The sequence below is a fragment of the Balaenoptera ricei genome, chromosome 6 (genome assembly GCF_028023285.1).
Source record: "Balaenoptera ricei isolate mBalRic1 chromosome 6, mBalRic1.hap2, whole genome shotgun sequence".
Lineage (NCBI taxonomy): Eukaryota > Metazoa > Chordata > Mammalia > Artiodactyla > Balaenopteridae > Balaenoptera > Balaenoptera ricei.
The window spans coordinates 74,229,678-74,246,910 of record NC_082644.1 but is presented as its reverse complement, the minus strand read 5'-3'; the positions used below and the strand labels follow the sequence as shown (position 1 = coordinate 74,246,910).

The 17,233-nt window shown below is 38.3% G+C and overlaps 1 protein-coding gene across 13 annotated transcripts in view; it reads left to right on the top strand.

Moving 5' to 3' along the window:
- The window catches only part of TRPM3 (transient receptor potential cation channel subfamily M member 3), a 941,238-nt gene that overhangs the window by 704,711 nt on the left and 219,294 nt on the right, over positions 1 to 17,233 (top strand). For all 13 annotated transcript variants that reach the window (XR_009503681.1, XM_059924893.1, XM_059924892.1 and 10 more), the window contains exons 5-6: positions 349 to 473; positions 14,074 to 14,245. Coding sequence is in view for 12 of the 13 variants with exons in the window: in XM_059924893.1 (XP_059780876.1) it covers positions 349 to 473; positions 14,074 to 14,245 (297 nt within the window). In the remaining variant the exon portion in view is untranslated. The remainder of the gene's footprint in view (positions 1 to 348; positions 474 to 14,073; positions 14,246 to 17,233) is intronic.

Genomic DNA, 17,233 nt, shown 5'->3' with positions numbered 1-17,233 from the left:
GATCGAACCCATGGCCCTTGCAGTGGAAGTGCAGAGTCCTAACCACTGGACCACCAGGGAAGTCCCTGTATTTATTCTTTTTATAGATATTGTATACATCTGTTTTTCATATGAGATAGAATAAGAAATGTATTACTAGAGTTCATATACAAGTCCAGCAGATGTATCTGGCATTAGAGCTGCAAGTTTATGTTCTCTCCTGAACACGTGTAGTTCGTGTAGAAATGTGTCAAAACTTTATATTCAGTGCATTTAATCTTAGGAAAAACAGTTACCACAATTTCCTTTAGATCAATGGAAAGTAATTGCTTTAAAAGGCAAGAGTAATACTTCTCTTTTTCCTCTTAGGTGTTATTCGTCATGTTGGAGATGCCTTGAAGGACCATGCATCTAAGTCTCGAGGGAAGATATGTACCATAGGTATCGCCCCTTGGGGAATTGTGGAAAACCAGGAGGACCTGATTGGAAGAGATGTAAGTCCTGGGAGCTCCCTGTATGTGACTTCTCATAGAGGCGATATCAGAAGAGTAAAATAAAATTAGAATTCAAACTATGCATACTGGATTACTCTGTCAGTCCCCACCTCCCAAAATGAAACTGATGTTAGGAATAGTTATGGGAGACTGTTTATTTTCCACTATCTATCTATGTGAACTCCATGTCAACTCTTAGGATTAGGAAAGGTCCTAAGTAAGACTTATCAACTACCCTCTTGGTTTGAATCAAGCAATGGTCTTTTATCACCCATCAAATTTTGCAAGTGCTCTTGGCACAGTTATGTTAAGATTAATTAACAACATGAATTCATTGACTGATACATAAAATGAGGACTTCCCTCACCCCAGGTCTCCAGCTTCTTTATTTGAGTGCCCTTCACCTAGGACAGGAGGCTACAGAGGGAGATTCTTTCCATTCAAACTTGTGGCTTCCCTGGTTGGCCTTTCTTTTGCTAAATGCTTGGGTGAGGAGTGAGCACAGTTGGGATCTTTATTTCCCGCTCTGGAACTACTCAGAAGCCCTTGACCAAACTCAGCAGGTTGTCAACCTCTCTTTCCTGTTCTGATGTCCGAAGCCACACACTGACCAATCAATCAACAGTTTTGCCAGAGATAATTTGGTCCTATTTCTTCTGAGTCACTGTCTTATTTCCAGGGTCTCTTTTTCATTTGTTTAAAACCACAAACAGGTCATTCCGCACCTCCCTTCTAGGGTTTTTCTCTCCTACTAACAACCAGACTTTTTCCCCTATGTAATACTTTCCAAAATTCCACTGGTATGGGTTAAACTATGTACACAGATTGCCATGCATTATTTACTTCTTTTGTCCCCAATAATTTTAGCAATTAATTATTTATCAATGCTTCTCTATATCAGATCAATACAATCCTCCATTCCCAATCAAGACCTGCCATAGAGTAATAAATGTGTTTCGCAGTTCTTTCTAAGTAACATGAAGTCTGTCTGAGTTAAAAAAAAAAAAAAAAAAAAAAATTTTTTTTTTTAATCAAAGAGGTTGAGAAGTAACTGGTCCTAAACTGCTTCTTCTGTTGTGTTGCAGTATAATGAAACAATCTTATTTCAGTGCAACACAGTATGTGCAATTTTTTAAAATGCAATGCAAAATACTTTGAATTTAAAAATCAAAGATCATGAAATGGAAGCAGTAAATAAACACTCTTTGAATCCTTCAGAACTTTATTTAAGTGATAAATAACTTTATCTTAAGTGATAAGAAATGTCCATATCTCTGCTACCAAATTACATGTAGAAACACGAATTTATCCAGAATATGTAGAATAAGGAATGAGATAGTTTTATCAGTGTAATATTCTCTTAACTAAAATGTACTTGCTGTTTTGTATCATACAAAAATTGAATATCTCAAGCAGCAATTCCCAAAGTGTTATGTTGGCAGAACTGACTGGAAAAGTAATACTAATTTTTTCAAAGTATCTGGGACTAGTCTTTGATGGAACATATTTGGGTTAATATTTGCCTTAGATTCCAAGTTGGCTTTTACGTATATATCAATTGCGAACTAGAACAAATACAGTTTTTAAAGAATTAGAATATGCTAAAATGCCCCCTAATACCAAGAGCATCTAATAGTTCATTTTATTAACAAATGAATTAACTATTTAAAATGTCGTGATGATTCAGAAGTCATTTTTAAATGTTCATAGTTTCAGCATCTCTCTTGTAAACCTGAGTTGTTATTATTCAATTTTGGAACTTTCTCATGCAGATGAACTATGAATAAATGAAAGCTGATTATTTCTTTATTCAGGATAGAGTAACCATATAATTACCTCAGTTGCCTAATCATTTGCAGAGAATGCTGGCCTACTGCCTTTCTGTGTCATTTTGTTTGTCTTCTAATTCTGTATGATTGTGGAAGACAATACTTATATTGTACTTACTTGCCTTGCTGGGTTGGGAGAATCACCCCTAATTCATTTTCCTCCAATCCTAGCTTTTTTTCTCTGGTTTCACCTCCACATGTGCGTCTCTTTTTCACTCTTCTTTTCTTTCTCCCTGTATTTCTTACCTGTTCTGTGCCAATAGGAACTTACATATGCCTATGCCAACGGGACTTACTTTACATTGTCTGACTTCCCAATAAAAAACTAGTCTTGATCCCAGTTCAGGGGGCATAAAAAGCCACTTATAAGTTCAAAAAAATGTGCACGTTCATTGTCCCTGCTCACAGGGGTCTAATAAAGGCAAGCCATGGCTCACAAAGATCCATGTGAACTTGCGGAGAGACTGAGAAAAGGAAGTAAAATTGGCAGGTTGTAGAGAGCACAGGAAAAACAATTGTATTTTCATTTTTTAGTAAATCTTTGACCAAGATCTATTGAATTTCAACCACTCTGGCATGTTTTTCCCCCAAAATTGGGAAACCAGAATACACATAGGACTTCTCAGGCTCTTATATAATAAGAGTTTGTTTTTCAAGTTGTAAATTATTTGGAGCAAAAGCGCTGTTTTTTTGTGAGGTTTTTTTAATTTAATTTTTTTTTTTTTAATCTGTGTACTGGCCTATTTAGGTGATTCGCTTTCCAATCGTGATTTTCTCTTTCCTATAGATTCTTTCCTCTTTTCTATTTATTTATTTATTTATTTATTTTGCTGCACCGTGCGGCTTGTGGGATCTTAGTTCTCTGTCCAGGGATCGAACCCAGGCCCTCGGCAGTGAAAGCGAAGAGTCCTAACCACTGGACTGCCAGGGAATTCCCAAAAGTGCTGTTTTTGGTATACAGGATTTATGACATAGTTTGAGGGACATTTAAATATGTGTTTATTATTCTAATGTATAATTTAAATGATAATTTAAAAGGAATATGATGTTAGGCTGTCATGAAAAGAAGTATTTGAATGAAATATGTAGTCACTGGTGAAAATCTCCCTAAAATTCATTAAAACAGAAGTGCTGTCTGGTAAGCTTCTTAAGTAGTTACAATAATTTTCATAGCTAGCTTGATTTAATACCTTCTATCCTTTTTCCTCCGTTTTATATAAACAAACACACATGTAATAAACATCAAAAAGGAAACCTTATAGGATCAGACATCAGGTAGCAGAGAAAAACAACCAACATATTATTAAAAATCCTGATCACTTCAGAATTCTATCAAAATGCAATCATTTGAAAAAATAGGATTGTTGCATTTTTGGTCAAGTCTATGTCTATGTTCCAGAATAAGATTGAAGTGGCACAAAATAAATGTCAAGGGAAATCTAGGAAATTTACTTGAAATAAATAAAAAACTAAGGATAAAAGAAAGGCTTTATATCTTATGCCAGATATTTTATTACAGTAGATTTATATCCAAACCAATAGAAAATATAGATCATTTTATTTCTGTGGGGCTGGCTCTCAGATGAGCACTTTTAGAAGCTGAAAATTCAAGTACTACTAGAGTTATTTTATTGATAGAAGTAGTAGACATCACAGTCGCTATTCATCTTAGAATTTGAATACACCTTTGGAATGGCACCATAAAGGCAAATACTAGCCCTAAAAATAAAGAAGAAAGATAAATTTGTCCTAGGGTGTGCTTCTAGATATTCTGAAAAATTTACTTCCCTTCAAGTCTGATCTCTTAACTAGACTTTAAAGATATAAGGCATGTATCTTTGGATTCTGAGTTCAACTTAGAGCCACACACATAATAGGTACTCAATAAATATTGAGGAGATGGATTGGCCATGATGAAATTCAGGCTTCAGGGAAAATAAACATTATGGAAAAAATATAATGATAAATTTTATCTGGTTCACAACTTTACCACAACTTAATCTCTACTCATATTACAGAGCTTGATCATACTATAGTAGCTATAGTCGAGGGATTTTTTTAACCAAGTATCTGAATATAAAACTATTTTTTTATGTAGCAGCTCAGGTTAGGAGGTGGATGGTGAAGCCTCTACACGTTGGGGATGGAGACAAAGAAATGTGGAATGAGAAGAGGCTCTTCTGTAACCTCTTTGAAAGATGCATGATCCTCCCAACTGAGTGATAGAACTAGCCTTGATTCTTTAAATTTAAATACCTTCAACTCTGTTTAACCAAATCTTTCAATTAATAGATAAAAACAACAGACTTTGGTGAAGAATAATGCTATGAATACTGAGACAGTAACAATCTTTTGCCCTGCCATTAGACCTGAAAATGAATATTGTCCAGCTCTTAAGGTTAACTCCACCTCTGTGATGTCTCCATATTATTCCTACTGCTCTTCTCTTCTATGGCAACCCATAATCCTATACTTCCATCAAACTAAGCTCAAGGCTCCCTTCCACCAAGATGGCTTCCCTGGCTTCACCCACAATATCATATGCCTGATTATAGTTCTCCCACAACTGTCTTTTTCCCCAACTTAATTAAAAACTCCTCAAAAATAGGGATTAAATTGTTTTCTTTGCTTGATGGTAACCACTAACATAATACTTTGCATGAACATAAGGCATTGACATGTCACTTAAACTCTATAAGATTTGATTTCTTCATCTCTAAGTTGACTATAAAACATTTGCTCTATTTTATACAACTTCGATGAGCATAATCATAATAGTAATTGTAATTTATTGAGCTCTTATTTGAGGAAGCTCTCTGTGATTGCATATATTAGCCTGCTGAGATATGTTTTAGTCCATAAAAAAAAAAACTAAGCCAAGATCCACTGTCTCCAAAGCCCATACTCTTAACTAGTATTGGGTTGGCCAAAAAGTCCATTCGGGTTATCCCATAAGATCTTATGGGATAACCCGAATGGACTTTTTGGCCAACCCAATAGTATGCCAAGTGATATATAAGAAAATATTTAATGATATTATGTTTTTATTGTTAGTTGAGATACTGGCAGATATCTTATGCCTGTAAATTGAACTCAAAAGTAGACTCAATGAGAGTGACCTGAGCCCTTTTCTTTGTCGCTAAATACTCTTGATCTGGAATGATGATTATGAAAGTGTCACCAGTGTTAAGTCAAGAAAGAAATTCCAGTGAATTGTGATTTGTATATGACTCATTTCAGACTTAGATTCTTGCTTTAGAAAACAATCTGACCAGAATTGTTTCAAGTAATTGAACAGTTCCTGAAGCCTTTATGGTTTGTCTTTTCCCAAATTTAGATTAACAAAACACATGCCAAATGACAAATCTAGACATGATCACAAGAAAAAGCACTTTTCATTTTAGCCTGAGGATGAAAACACAAGGTAGATTTCCAAAGCATCATCTTATGTGGTTATTAAATTATCTTGACATTCAATATCTTCTGTCTTCCCTAAGCTACATATATATTCTCAGACTATTATAACCTTTAAGAGTTGTTACATTTAATTGGCAAGTGTTCTTTTGATGTCATTTTTATATTTTAAGCCAAGAAAAATCAAGTTTAATAATGCAATTGATAATTCTAGTGTAGTTTTCAACTCAATACATTTTTCATTTACTTCAAATGCAAGCCAAATGTGACTTCATATTGTAAGCTCAGAAAACCTCCCAGGAGTGTTCTTACATGGAGTTTATTAGACTTCTATGACTAGGTTAGATAAGATATATTCAGAGGATGTGTGAGGAGAAGTTGAGACAAGGAGACCCACCCAAGTCTTTACAGTCATGAAGGAGCCAATGCTAGCTAAACCTGGACCACACTCAGGTTCAGGGCTACATTCAGTTGCATGGGTAATACAGTTTCAGTAAACACAGTGTTGAGTTTGGATTTGGACATGTTGATTTCAAAGTTCCTTTGAAATATCTATGTGAAAATGTCCAGCAGGACAGTGAGAAAGATCTGGTTACCCACTTAGATTCAGAAGGTGTCTGCATATAGATGATAATTAAAGCCACTGCAGTGGATGGATCACTACATACAGCAGAGTATGTAGAGTGATGAAAAGGAGGGCCTGATGATATCCCGGATCCTGGTGATAGCCAATATTTAACGGTTGAGCAGAGGAAAAGCAGCCTGCGAAGGAGAGCAGAGGAAAAGCAGCCTGCGAAGGAGACCAGAGGAAGGGCTAAGAGGGAGGAGCAAAACCAGGGAGTGTTTTAGAAGCCAAGGGAAGAGTGTGTTTTAGAAGGACTGAGTGAAGGGCAATGCCAAGTACAACTGAGAGTCTAAGGAAGATAAGGACTTGGAAGTGTTCATCCAGTTGATCAAGACAGACATGATTGGTATCACTGGTCAGAGCTGTTTCAGAAGCATGATGGAGGATCAAGCCATATTTCAATGGGTTGAGGAGGAAAAAAAAGAAGTAGAGATGGCAAGTAGAAACTACCTTTTAGAGATTTGTCTGGGATGAGGAGAAGGGACATGAGTAGCCAAAGGGAGCCATAATTTGAGGGTTTTTTTCTTCAAGATGGGAGAGACCCGAGTTTGTTTATATGTTTATGGTAGAAATGGAGTTAGGGATGGAGAGGAGATAATTAATGAAATAAGTCCTAGAGTGGCCCTGAGGTGCTGGGGTCCAGAGCTAAAGGGGAGATTAACCATCTGTACCCTTGTAACCGAAGGAGACGAGGAAAGAATATGTAGGCAGAGAGTTGATGGCAGGACTTTGAAGTTTAGCTGGAGGTTTATCATTTATCACTGGAATAATAATAACAACAATGATAATATCAACACAATTGTAGAGTGTAATAAGTATCAGCATCCATCTAAGCACTTTACACAGATAGTCATTTAATCCTCATAATGGCACTCAGAAGTTGCTATTTTTAGTATCACTGTGATCCTTCCCATTTTACTGATGGTGAAACTAAACACAGTGAGATTAAGTAACTTGCCCAATGTTACATAACTAATAAATTATGTAGCTGGGATGTAAACCTAGGCCATCCAATTCCCCAGATCATATTCTTACCTATTATGCAATATTACTTCTTCATATAAGAGCAACTCTCATTTTTTTGAGTTCATATGTGGATCACTTCATGAGTTCTATATCTCATTGAATCCTAAAAATGACCCAGTGAGGTAGTTATAATCATTATTAATCTCCATTTACAAATGAAGACACTGAGACCAGAAGGTAAATAACCTGCCTTGGGTCATCTGGCTGGCAAATGTGTAAACACAGGAGTCAGATCATCTGCCAAATGAGGAGAGATAGTGTTTGGGGTCAGACGTATGAGGAGCCTGGAGGATGGTAGTCATAGCCCCAGTGTAGAACAGGAACCAGAACTGATCAGAGCCCAGGGATGGAATGCCAGGCAGCTTAGAGGACTAGAGTGAGGCAGGATGGAGGTCATGAAATTATGATGCATCAGTGAATCCAGAGTAGAGGGAAGAGAATACATTTTGAAGTCTCAAAGAAAACGATAATAATGCACTATTATATTAGTTATCTATCACCATATAACAGATTACCCCAAAACTTAACGACTTAAAACATTCATTATCTCACCGTTTCTGCGGATCAGGAATTTGTGAGTGGCTTAGCTGGGTAATTCTGGCTTGGGGTCTCTCGTAAGGTCACAGTCAGGATGTCAGTTGGGACTGCATCATCTGAAGGATTGAATGGGGTTACAGTACCCTCTTCCAAGATGACTCACTCACATGGCTATTGGGAGGAGTTTTCGCCATGTGGATCTCTCCAGGAGGCTGCCTTATTAACATGGCAACTGGCTCCCCCCAGAGTAGGTGATCCAAGAGAGAGCGAAGAGGGAACCCTCTTATGACCTAGTTTTGGAAGCCACACACCATCACTTCTGTTTTATTCTGCTTAGAAGTGTGTCACTGAATCCAGCCAGACTAAGGGAAGATTTTCAAAGAATTTCTGAACAAATTTTAAAATCACCCCACTGATACATGGTGATTTCTAAAGCAAGTAACCCCTTTCAGAACTCAAGGCCTTTTCCCACAACCAGTAGGCCCTGTATCTGAATGGTACACAGTCCACCTCAGGACAGGGCAGAGGGAGGCGAGCCTATTCGAGCAGAAAGCCTGAAATGTGGACGGTGCAACTCTGCAGCCCGTGAGGTGAAGAACACATTTTCAAAGTGCTGCAAAAAGATGCAGTTGTTTTCCCGTGGATTTTAGTGGGAGTCACGCGGCTCAAGTATCTGGGCATTCTTTAGAGATGGATCCCTGGGTTTGCTGGTTTCTTGTTTGGATTGCTGAGCTGAGAGTCAGCATCTGGGTTTCAGTATGACCCTGCTTCATACCTAGACTTGGCAGCTGAGCTGCCTAAATAGGAAACGACAAGGCAGTGTTCCCTCTAGCTCAGGCCTTGCTATGATTCTGAGGATACACAGTGCCTTTCTTTTTTTTATTTCATTCTCTCAGTCCCCTTGTTTCTTTACCTCAGACACAGGTTGTTTCCCACTTCTCTGCAGTATACCCTCATCCCTCCCAGAAACGCATGCCTGATCTGAAGAGTACCTTGCCGCTCCTTTTGTGTCTCTCTCACCAAAGCACAAACCCCGTTTTGCTGCCTGCTGGTGCCTTTCCTGACCTCTGTCTACTATACAGTTCTGGAGAACTCATCTGGAAATAATCTGATCAGCTGTCAGCAGGATTTTAATGCCCGGCTGAGTCACTGACAAAAATGTCCAGCAGCAAAACCAACCATAATATCCTTTATAAATTTAAAATCAGGCTGGGTCCTCTGTCTTTCCTCTAAATGTCTCCTGCCCTGTAAAGGAATTTAAGGTCTACATGCAATTTATAGGAAACAGTGAGGTTAGTGGGGCAGATCTGGTCAAGACGCTTTACTTCTCTGAGCCTCTGTAGTTGTGTCTTTAAAATAAGCATGAAATGGATTAATCCACGTAAAAGTGGCTATCACAGTGCCTGGCATACAATAAGTAGTCAAAGAATGCTAATCTTCTTCCTGCCTAAATTATAATCATGGTGCTATTAGGAGGGAAAGAATGACTCAGTGGGCTACACATCCCCTACCCTGGTATTGCCTGGGGCAGGTTGACACACACCTCACCAGGTAATAACGTCTGGGATTGCAGAGGGCCTGTGATTGATGACTCAGAAACCTGATTTAACTCAACTCAATTCTGTTCAGGAAAGGAGTCACAGATACCCAAACTGCCCTTGCGTTGTGGAAAGCACCACAAAATGGAAGAGACCCCAAGATATGAGCGAACTACTTTTTTTGTGGCCAGCATGCCCAGAAGGTCATTGTTCTATACTAACTTGGAAAAGGCGAATGTATTTTTTAATACAGACTGTTCAGACTCAATTTTAGAGGTAGAAAGCCTTCAGAATTTATAGTCAAATCCTCTACCTTACAGATGAGAAAACCACCATCCAAAAAGTTTCTTTCGATTAATATATTTTGAGTATTTATTTGAGATATTACTTAGATGCAAGATTATATGTCTCCTCAAGCCAGTCCAATACTTATCACATACATTTCCTAGAGAAATTCTGAATGGGTGTGTGAACGAATGAATGAATAAATTTGAAGACTTGCCCAAGTTCACAAAAGTAATTAGGGGAACTAGAACTTGAAGTCCCATCTCCTGACTTCCTACTAAGTACTCCTGGGTGAGACCAGAACATGCATGAAAATAGCTAGGAAAACTCCAGCAGGTGTCCTAGATCAGCTCCCAAATGATCGATTTCAGCCCATCCAAGTAAAATAAATGCAGCACACTGCACCAACACACGAACGATGTTCAGTTTCTCCATGGTGTCTCTAGATCGGTTCTCTCCTGGCAATGATAATGGCCCTACAAATATCTTATATAAAGGCCCTCCACCTCATTAACTTCTTGAACAGCTTCTATTACATACCCTCTTTGTTGCAAAGTCAAGGTACACAGAGGCCTTAGAACCAGAGCTTAACCAATCAGCCAATACAAAATGTGTACAATAGATTAATGAGTGAAATACTAAGTATCTAAAATCCATTTCTAAGCAGATTTCCCTTCTAGGTATAGATACCAATGTAGTTACCAATCATGAAAGATCACTTGATATGTAGTCCTTTCAGACACAATTCAGTCTTTCTCGACCCAGATTCCTCATTTGAGCTACAAAACACAGAAAATTATTTGAATGACTTTCTTCTCAATTCTCTCAAGGATGGTACATAACGTAGACCATCCTATATTCTTAGGAGAGAAGGTGATCCATTACATACAACGAATACTGCAGAGCATTAGGGCTTGATTCTCTCAGGAAACACTGGCTGAGAAACGTGCTAATCTGTATACCTACAGGTCACAATTGTTCTAGCTATGCACACATGCGCATGCACACACACACACACATACACACATTTCCAAAAAAGTCCTTTTTATGTTATGCTCTTAACAATAAAAGTTTTGCATTACCTCCAAAATTTTGTCAGAAGGAAAAATTCATTTGTATTCATGTGATACAAAGGCATTATTTTTTTCTATTTGAAAAACTTAACAGAAGATCAGCAAATCTTTTGTAGATATGTAAATTGAACAAAAATAGACTGCTGGTATGTTTGTTATGAAGAATATTAAGTGGATTTTGTAGACAAGTTAGACCAAAATGCATTCCTCGGAAGTATTTGGGAAGTTATTTCCAACTTTGCAGTTAATCAACAAATATTTCCAGAAAGTCACCGTCTTACATGACCTAGGAGGACATGCAAAAAAAACCACTTTGCATATTTTGGCAACTGATAAATTTGTTTTCTTTACTCATATTGATTGATTTAAATCCCTGTGTAAAACAAAAGTGACTGATTTGTCTCCCGTCGTTTCATTTTGGTCACTAGTTTGCAACTGGAAAATCAGTTTATAGTTGTTAAGATAAAGCAGGACTTGAGAAGAAATTCACATTTGTAGATTGCCTACTAGGAGCCAGGCATGGTGCCAGGTACTTTGCACATATAATCTCATCTAACCCCCATGAGGTAAGTGGTTTTATCATTTCCCTTTTACAGATTAAAAATATGAGACTCAGATTCACACAGCCATTGACAGAACTGGGATTCAAAGAGATTTCCATGCCTCAAACGTTCATGATTGTTCCAGGATTCAACATACCTTTCTCCAATGATGACTGGAAAATAATTTAGGACATTTAACTTATTTTTTGGATTTATATCCTCCATTATTCGGCAGAAAAAATCCCTGCCAAAATATAACTACCTTTAACTTACTTTAACATAAGATGCAAAGAAATGGGGAGCAGTAAGATGAAGAAATTAAAATTCATGAGTGACACTGTAAACTTGATCTTCTTATCATGATTAATTCAAATGTACAGTATTCCCAAAGAGCTGGTGCACCATGTTTCACAAGAAAAGAAGGTCAAAACTCAGAAGGCTGAAGCACAAATGTCCTTAGAATCATGTGGTGGGGGAAACAGATATATAGAATATAGTCAGATGATTTCATTATGTTCTAAAAATTCTCAGATTGTGGTGATTAAGGCAGGTTGACCCAGAATCATTTTCACTCCTTTATTTGTTTGAAAACGTCACTTTCACTGGTGGGCTTTAATTAAGCTCCCAAGAATTAGAAAATGTGCCCCGTATCTCAGCTAGAACAAGTGTCTGGAGTTCTCCATCGCAAATAGTTTAACCTCTAGAAAATCCACTGTCCCATGACCCTCACAGAACTGCTTTGGGGTTCCCTCCTTCTTGGCATGGAGCCTTGGGGAACTGCCATTAGGAAAGAGAAAACAGTAACCTAAAGCTTTTTCTTTTGTCCAAAAGTACAGTGCAGAGGTACTTTAAGAATAGGAGAAAGTCTTTCTGCTAAGCCTTTTTCAACAAAGCATTAATATTTATTAACTTGCACTCTGTTATAGAATGAATGTTTTATGATCAAAAATGCGTAACAGCAAAATGGGAATTTTAACCACAAGCGACCTACTCTTCCAGTGATAAAGAACTCAGGATGGGGTTAGCCAACCGCTCTCTCTGTAGTTCAGGGGGGACTCTCATTCACTCATCTAGACAAAGGAGTAATTGAATACTGCTCCATGTGATTACTGGAAACAATAATCACAAATTTATAGGCTTACTTTATAAATGAGAGCCATCTAGAATAAGCTGTGAATTAATGTTATATTAGTGGTATATTAACAAATAGGGACATTTATTAAAAGGTCTGAAAGATATTTCAAAAGCTCAGAATTACCCATTTTAAATTTAGATTAGATCAATTCCCAAACAATTCAGATAAGAGGGGGTTTTTATTTTTCAACTTTTAATAAAAGCATGTCTGTCTCAAGTCTTTTGAATTAATCCATTCACTATTCATTGAGGAGATTCTGTTTGCCAGGCATACAGAAATGTGGGGTTTTGAATCAGCATCAAGGTGTAAAATTTGACTTTTATGAGATCTTTTCTACTGACGCTGTCTTTACTGAATCACTTTGTAATTCCTTTAGCAAACTACTCAATCTTACTACAGCTTTGCCTGATGAGTTATTACTTACTTAAAATGAACAAGTGCATCTCAACTCTATAATTAATGTATACACTGCATAAAGGCACAGAAATAAAAGTCCCTTAGCATTTATTTCTGTCTTGTCAATTTCAGTGGTACACTACAGAGATAACTGTATGGAGACCGTGTAACAGTGAGTTTGTTAAATGTTCCTTTTCATAGTCTTGAGTGAAATTTCTGCCTAAATATTTTAGGAGTAGATTTCCAACACATCATCTTGTTTCCATTGTGTCTAAGCAGTTTGGGAAAGGGGAATGAATAAGCATAGATTTTGGAATCAGGCAGACCTGGTTGTGATTTCTGGTTCTGAGCGTGGTAAACTCTTGTAAAACCTACTTAATCTCCATCTCTGTTCCTTCATCTACAAAATAAACATAACAGCATCTACCTTGCAGGATTATTGCAAGGAGTATAGATAATGTATATAAAGCAACTAGCGCACAATAGGCTTTGTTTTTCTTTTCAGATCAAAAGTCTGAAAGACCATACGAAGAATTGTTCTGTTTCAGGTAGTCTGATTCACCATGAAATTAAAATAACACAACAAAAATTTAAGACAGAGATGAACATTGTGAGCCTGATTTTTATTTATCTCATGATACAGTTATTTTACATTCAGCATTTCCACTTAAGGTGTCTAATAAGACACCTTAAGGTGTCTTAAGGTCTGTTTAAATAACAGACCTTCAGATTGCTGAATGAGCTTGACAAAGAAGATCACCCCTGACCCCATTCTCCACCCTCCACTCCCCACCCTCCACTGTACTCCAGAATCATGATTGCTCTTCTCTGCTTATTAGAGTATGGACATGATGGAGAGGAGAAAGAAAGAAACAAAATAACTAAATTTAAAAATTATTTTTGGTTCATCAGCATATAAACAATCAACTTCAAAATGAAACAGACATTCACTTGCCAGTTTTTGAGTACAGTGAAAGCACAAACTCTCATTTCTGTATGAATCCAGAAAATGAATGGAACACTTACTGTAAATCTTGCTTCTACCCAAAGCAGTATTAGGAGGAGGATGTAGACTATCCTTTCACTGTACCAAAGAATTGATTTCCCTTCTCTCTCTCTCTTTCCTGTCTGTCTGGTTCTCCTTTTCATATTTTGCACTCTTTTCTCTGACTTCTGCCCCTTCCTTTTGAAATTCTGCAGGTTGTCCGGCCATATCAGACCATGTCCAATCCCATGAGCAAGCTCACTGTTCTCAACAGCATGCATTCTCACTTCATTCTGGCCGACAATGGGACCACCGGAAAGTACGGAGCAGAGGTGAAACTTAGGAGACAACTGGAAAAGCATATTTCACTCCAGAAGATAAACACAAGTAAGTCGGCTGCTGTTCCCACTCATGCTTCACGGGAAATAGGCTGAAAGTGAGAAAACTTGAGCAAATTTTAAACACAGATCATTTTCTACTGGGCCAGTGGTTAGAATTAGAGGAGGTCATCTAAAGGAGGATGATTGGAGGCGCAATAAGTGTTTACACAATTAGTGGACTCAAGCTCATTTATTATGTGTGAAAAATTCAACCCTGTCTGGGGTTTATAAATGCAGATAAGCTTTTCTTTCCAAACTTTTTTCTACATCTTTTACAATACTCTAAGGAGGAAAAGCACCCTGGAGAATTTTTTTCTATTTATTAAGCTATTTTTGGTGGCTAAAGAAAAGAAAAAAAGAAAAAGAAACAGGTTTTGATCTTAGCATAGATCTGGCTGTGCAAAGGCATTTCGAGGGAACTGACATTGTCTAAACTAAAGCATAATGTGTAACCATGTTGATGAAACTTTAATTCTGTCTCTTAATTTTATGTATGTATTCATTCACTGTTTCTAGATACCTATATATTTAGATATATGTGTGTATTTATGGGTACCACATAATACTTAGCCCATAGTTACACTGAAATTATCTCTTAAGTACTTATGTGTTCTATGCAGTATTTATTGTGTACCCATTTAACTATGAGAAGGTAGCATTGTAAAAACAGCAACGCTCCCCAGATCACTCAGTGGCTTGCATTTAAATGTGGTAGAGGTAAGAAAATAATCTACTGACCTTCCTCACAAAATAAAGTTCAATTTGTTTTCACAAAGTAACACATGGCTTCGCGGCAGGCTCAAGCTTTCTGGTAATTGTATGTTCCATCAGGGAAACTTGGATTTAATTGATTAAACTTTCAAAACCTGCAATTCCAAGTAACAAAAGATTCTCTTTGGCTTGATAAGCTTTCAAAAATTCAGTGTAATATGATTCAACATGTCCAAATGGCTTTTCTCATCTCCAGTCTTTTCTCTGCATCTGTCCCGAATGGATTTTGCTTGCTCTCGCCACCTTCCTCCCAGAACTAGGATATCCAACCTATCAGACCACAACTTCTCTTTCCTGTACTCTCTTTTCTGGTTCCACCTTTTAGGAGCTACTACTGTTTAAGCAGTCAAGTTTCATACCTTCATCTTTTTCACAGAGAAGTCTGGAATAATAGATTTTGGTGTAGGCCTGAAGTCAACATTGTATTAGAAAACTCTCTTCTAAGAATCTTCAACTATCTTTGGAAAGAGAAAACACAGGATTACCCAAAGGTAAACATCTTTTGGGAACAAAAGAGTAAAAAAGACTAGAAAATCCATCCAGAAACCAGCAGAGATCCAAAGTAACAAAGCACTATAGCCAATGGGTGGTAGGTTTTGTTAAACTAAAATTGAATTTTATTATAATACTTGATAGGAAGGACAAAACTCATATCATTAATATTATCCATTTAGGTTTTTATTGGCTGTAGCATTACTTTTTTTACACCAGCAGGTTAAGAATGAGCCTAAATAGGAGTAACCTGAAAGCTGAAGAAGATGGGAGCAGGGTAGACAAAGAGCAAATGCAGGGTCAAGTTCAGTGCTCAATAGTGAGACCAAATTTGTCCAGACACACAAAGCATGCCATTGTGCCAGGTCCTGGTGGCAGCTGGGCCAGGTATTTGTTAGTGTTAGGAGGAGAGCTAGGTGTGCGGTTGTGTAAGTTTAAACACCCAGCTACGGTGGTGCCAGCAGGAGTTAAAACCCAGCCAGAGCTCTGTCTGCCAAGCCCTGTGCCTCATAGGCTGCCCAAGGAAAGGATACTCTTTTCTAATTAGTCATCCCAGAGGGGACATCGTTTTGTAACCTTTGTGCCTGGGGAAGCACCTGTCTCCAAAGCTCACAGAGTTGCTATACGTGGGGATTGCCCTGAAGGGGAGGCTCATAGACAGTGGCCAGGCCTCCGTGAGGAGCAGAGCCCAGCAGCATAGAGTCCAGGAGAAGGCCAAGGCTGGTGGTCAGGGCATCAGGGATGCTGGAGGAGCCAGGACCCCAGGCACATGCCTTATGCCACTCGTGTGACACTGGACCCTTGTGAGCACATCAAGGCAGGTAGCGGCATGCAAACACATTGCCAAGTGGAATCCCAGTCAAGGGTCTAGGGCGCAAAGTAGGGGATAAACACAGACCCAGGTTCCAAGCTGAAGCACCAGGTCAGAGAAGCTGGCTTGAGACTCCTAAAATGTTCCGAGTCCACAAACAGGATTAGGCCTCGGACCTGGGGTAGAGGCTGAGCCCCTAGATTGGGTTAAGTGATAGTAGCTGGAACAGGATGGGGGCAGAGAGAGGCAAATAGTCATTGCAATCGTCATAATTTATAAACACAATTTTCCTCTTTGTTTTGGAGACTATATTTGAGGCTTAATAGGAATCCACAGACTCCCATTCAGTGCAAATAATTAAATAGGAAGAAGAAGGTTAAAGATGCCCAGAGGAGATCCCTGAGGTCACAGGAAGTTATAAGGCTCAGGGCCAAGAATTTGCCACAAGCTGTAGTGAATGATGCCATGTGTTAGCTCTTCTACCAGTTCTATCCTTGAACTTAGTAGTGGGAGGGTGACCAACTTGTCCCAGTTTCCCAGGGACTTTCTCAGATTTAACATTGAAAGTCCCATGTCCCTGGGCCCCCTCCATCACAGGCAAATGGAGATTGCAGGTTGCCCTCCAAGTCAGACTCAGGAGTCATTAGTTCTACTTCTCTTTTTACTGCATTCACCCCGCAAACCAGGGAAGGAGCAGCGAGGGCCTCAGAGCTTAAGGAGTGGCCCAGGCTCTGGAAGTAGAGCAGGACCTTGAGATCTCCATTCAGTTAGCAGTAAAGCAAAGTGCCCACTGAGAACCTGGAAGCCTCCAGAATAGGACTGAGTGAGAAAAAAGGAGGAAAAGTTGACCTGGTTAAAATAAGAAACAGCAGAACTAAGAATATAGACCTTTAATGTAACTCTCTGTTCTAATCTGAACAC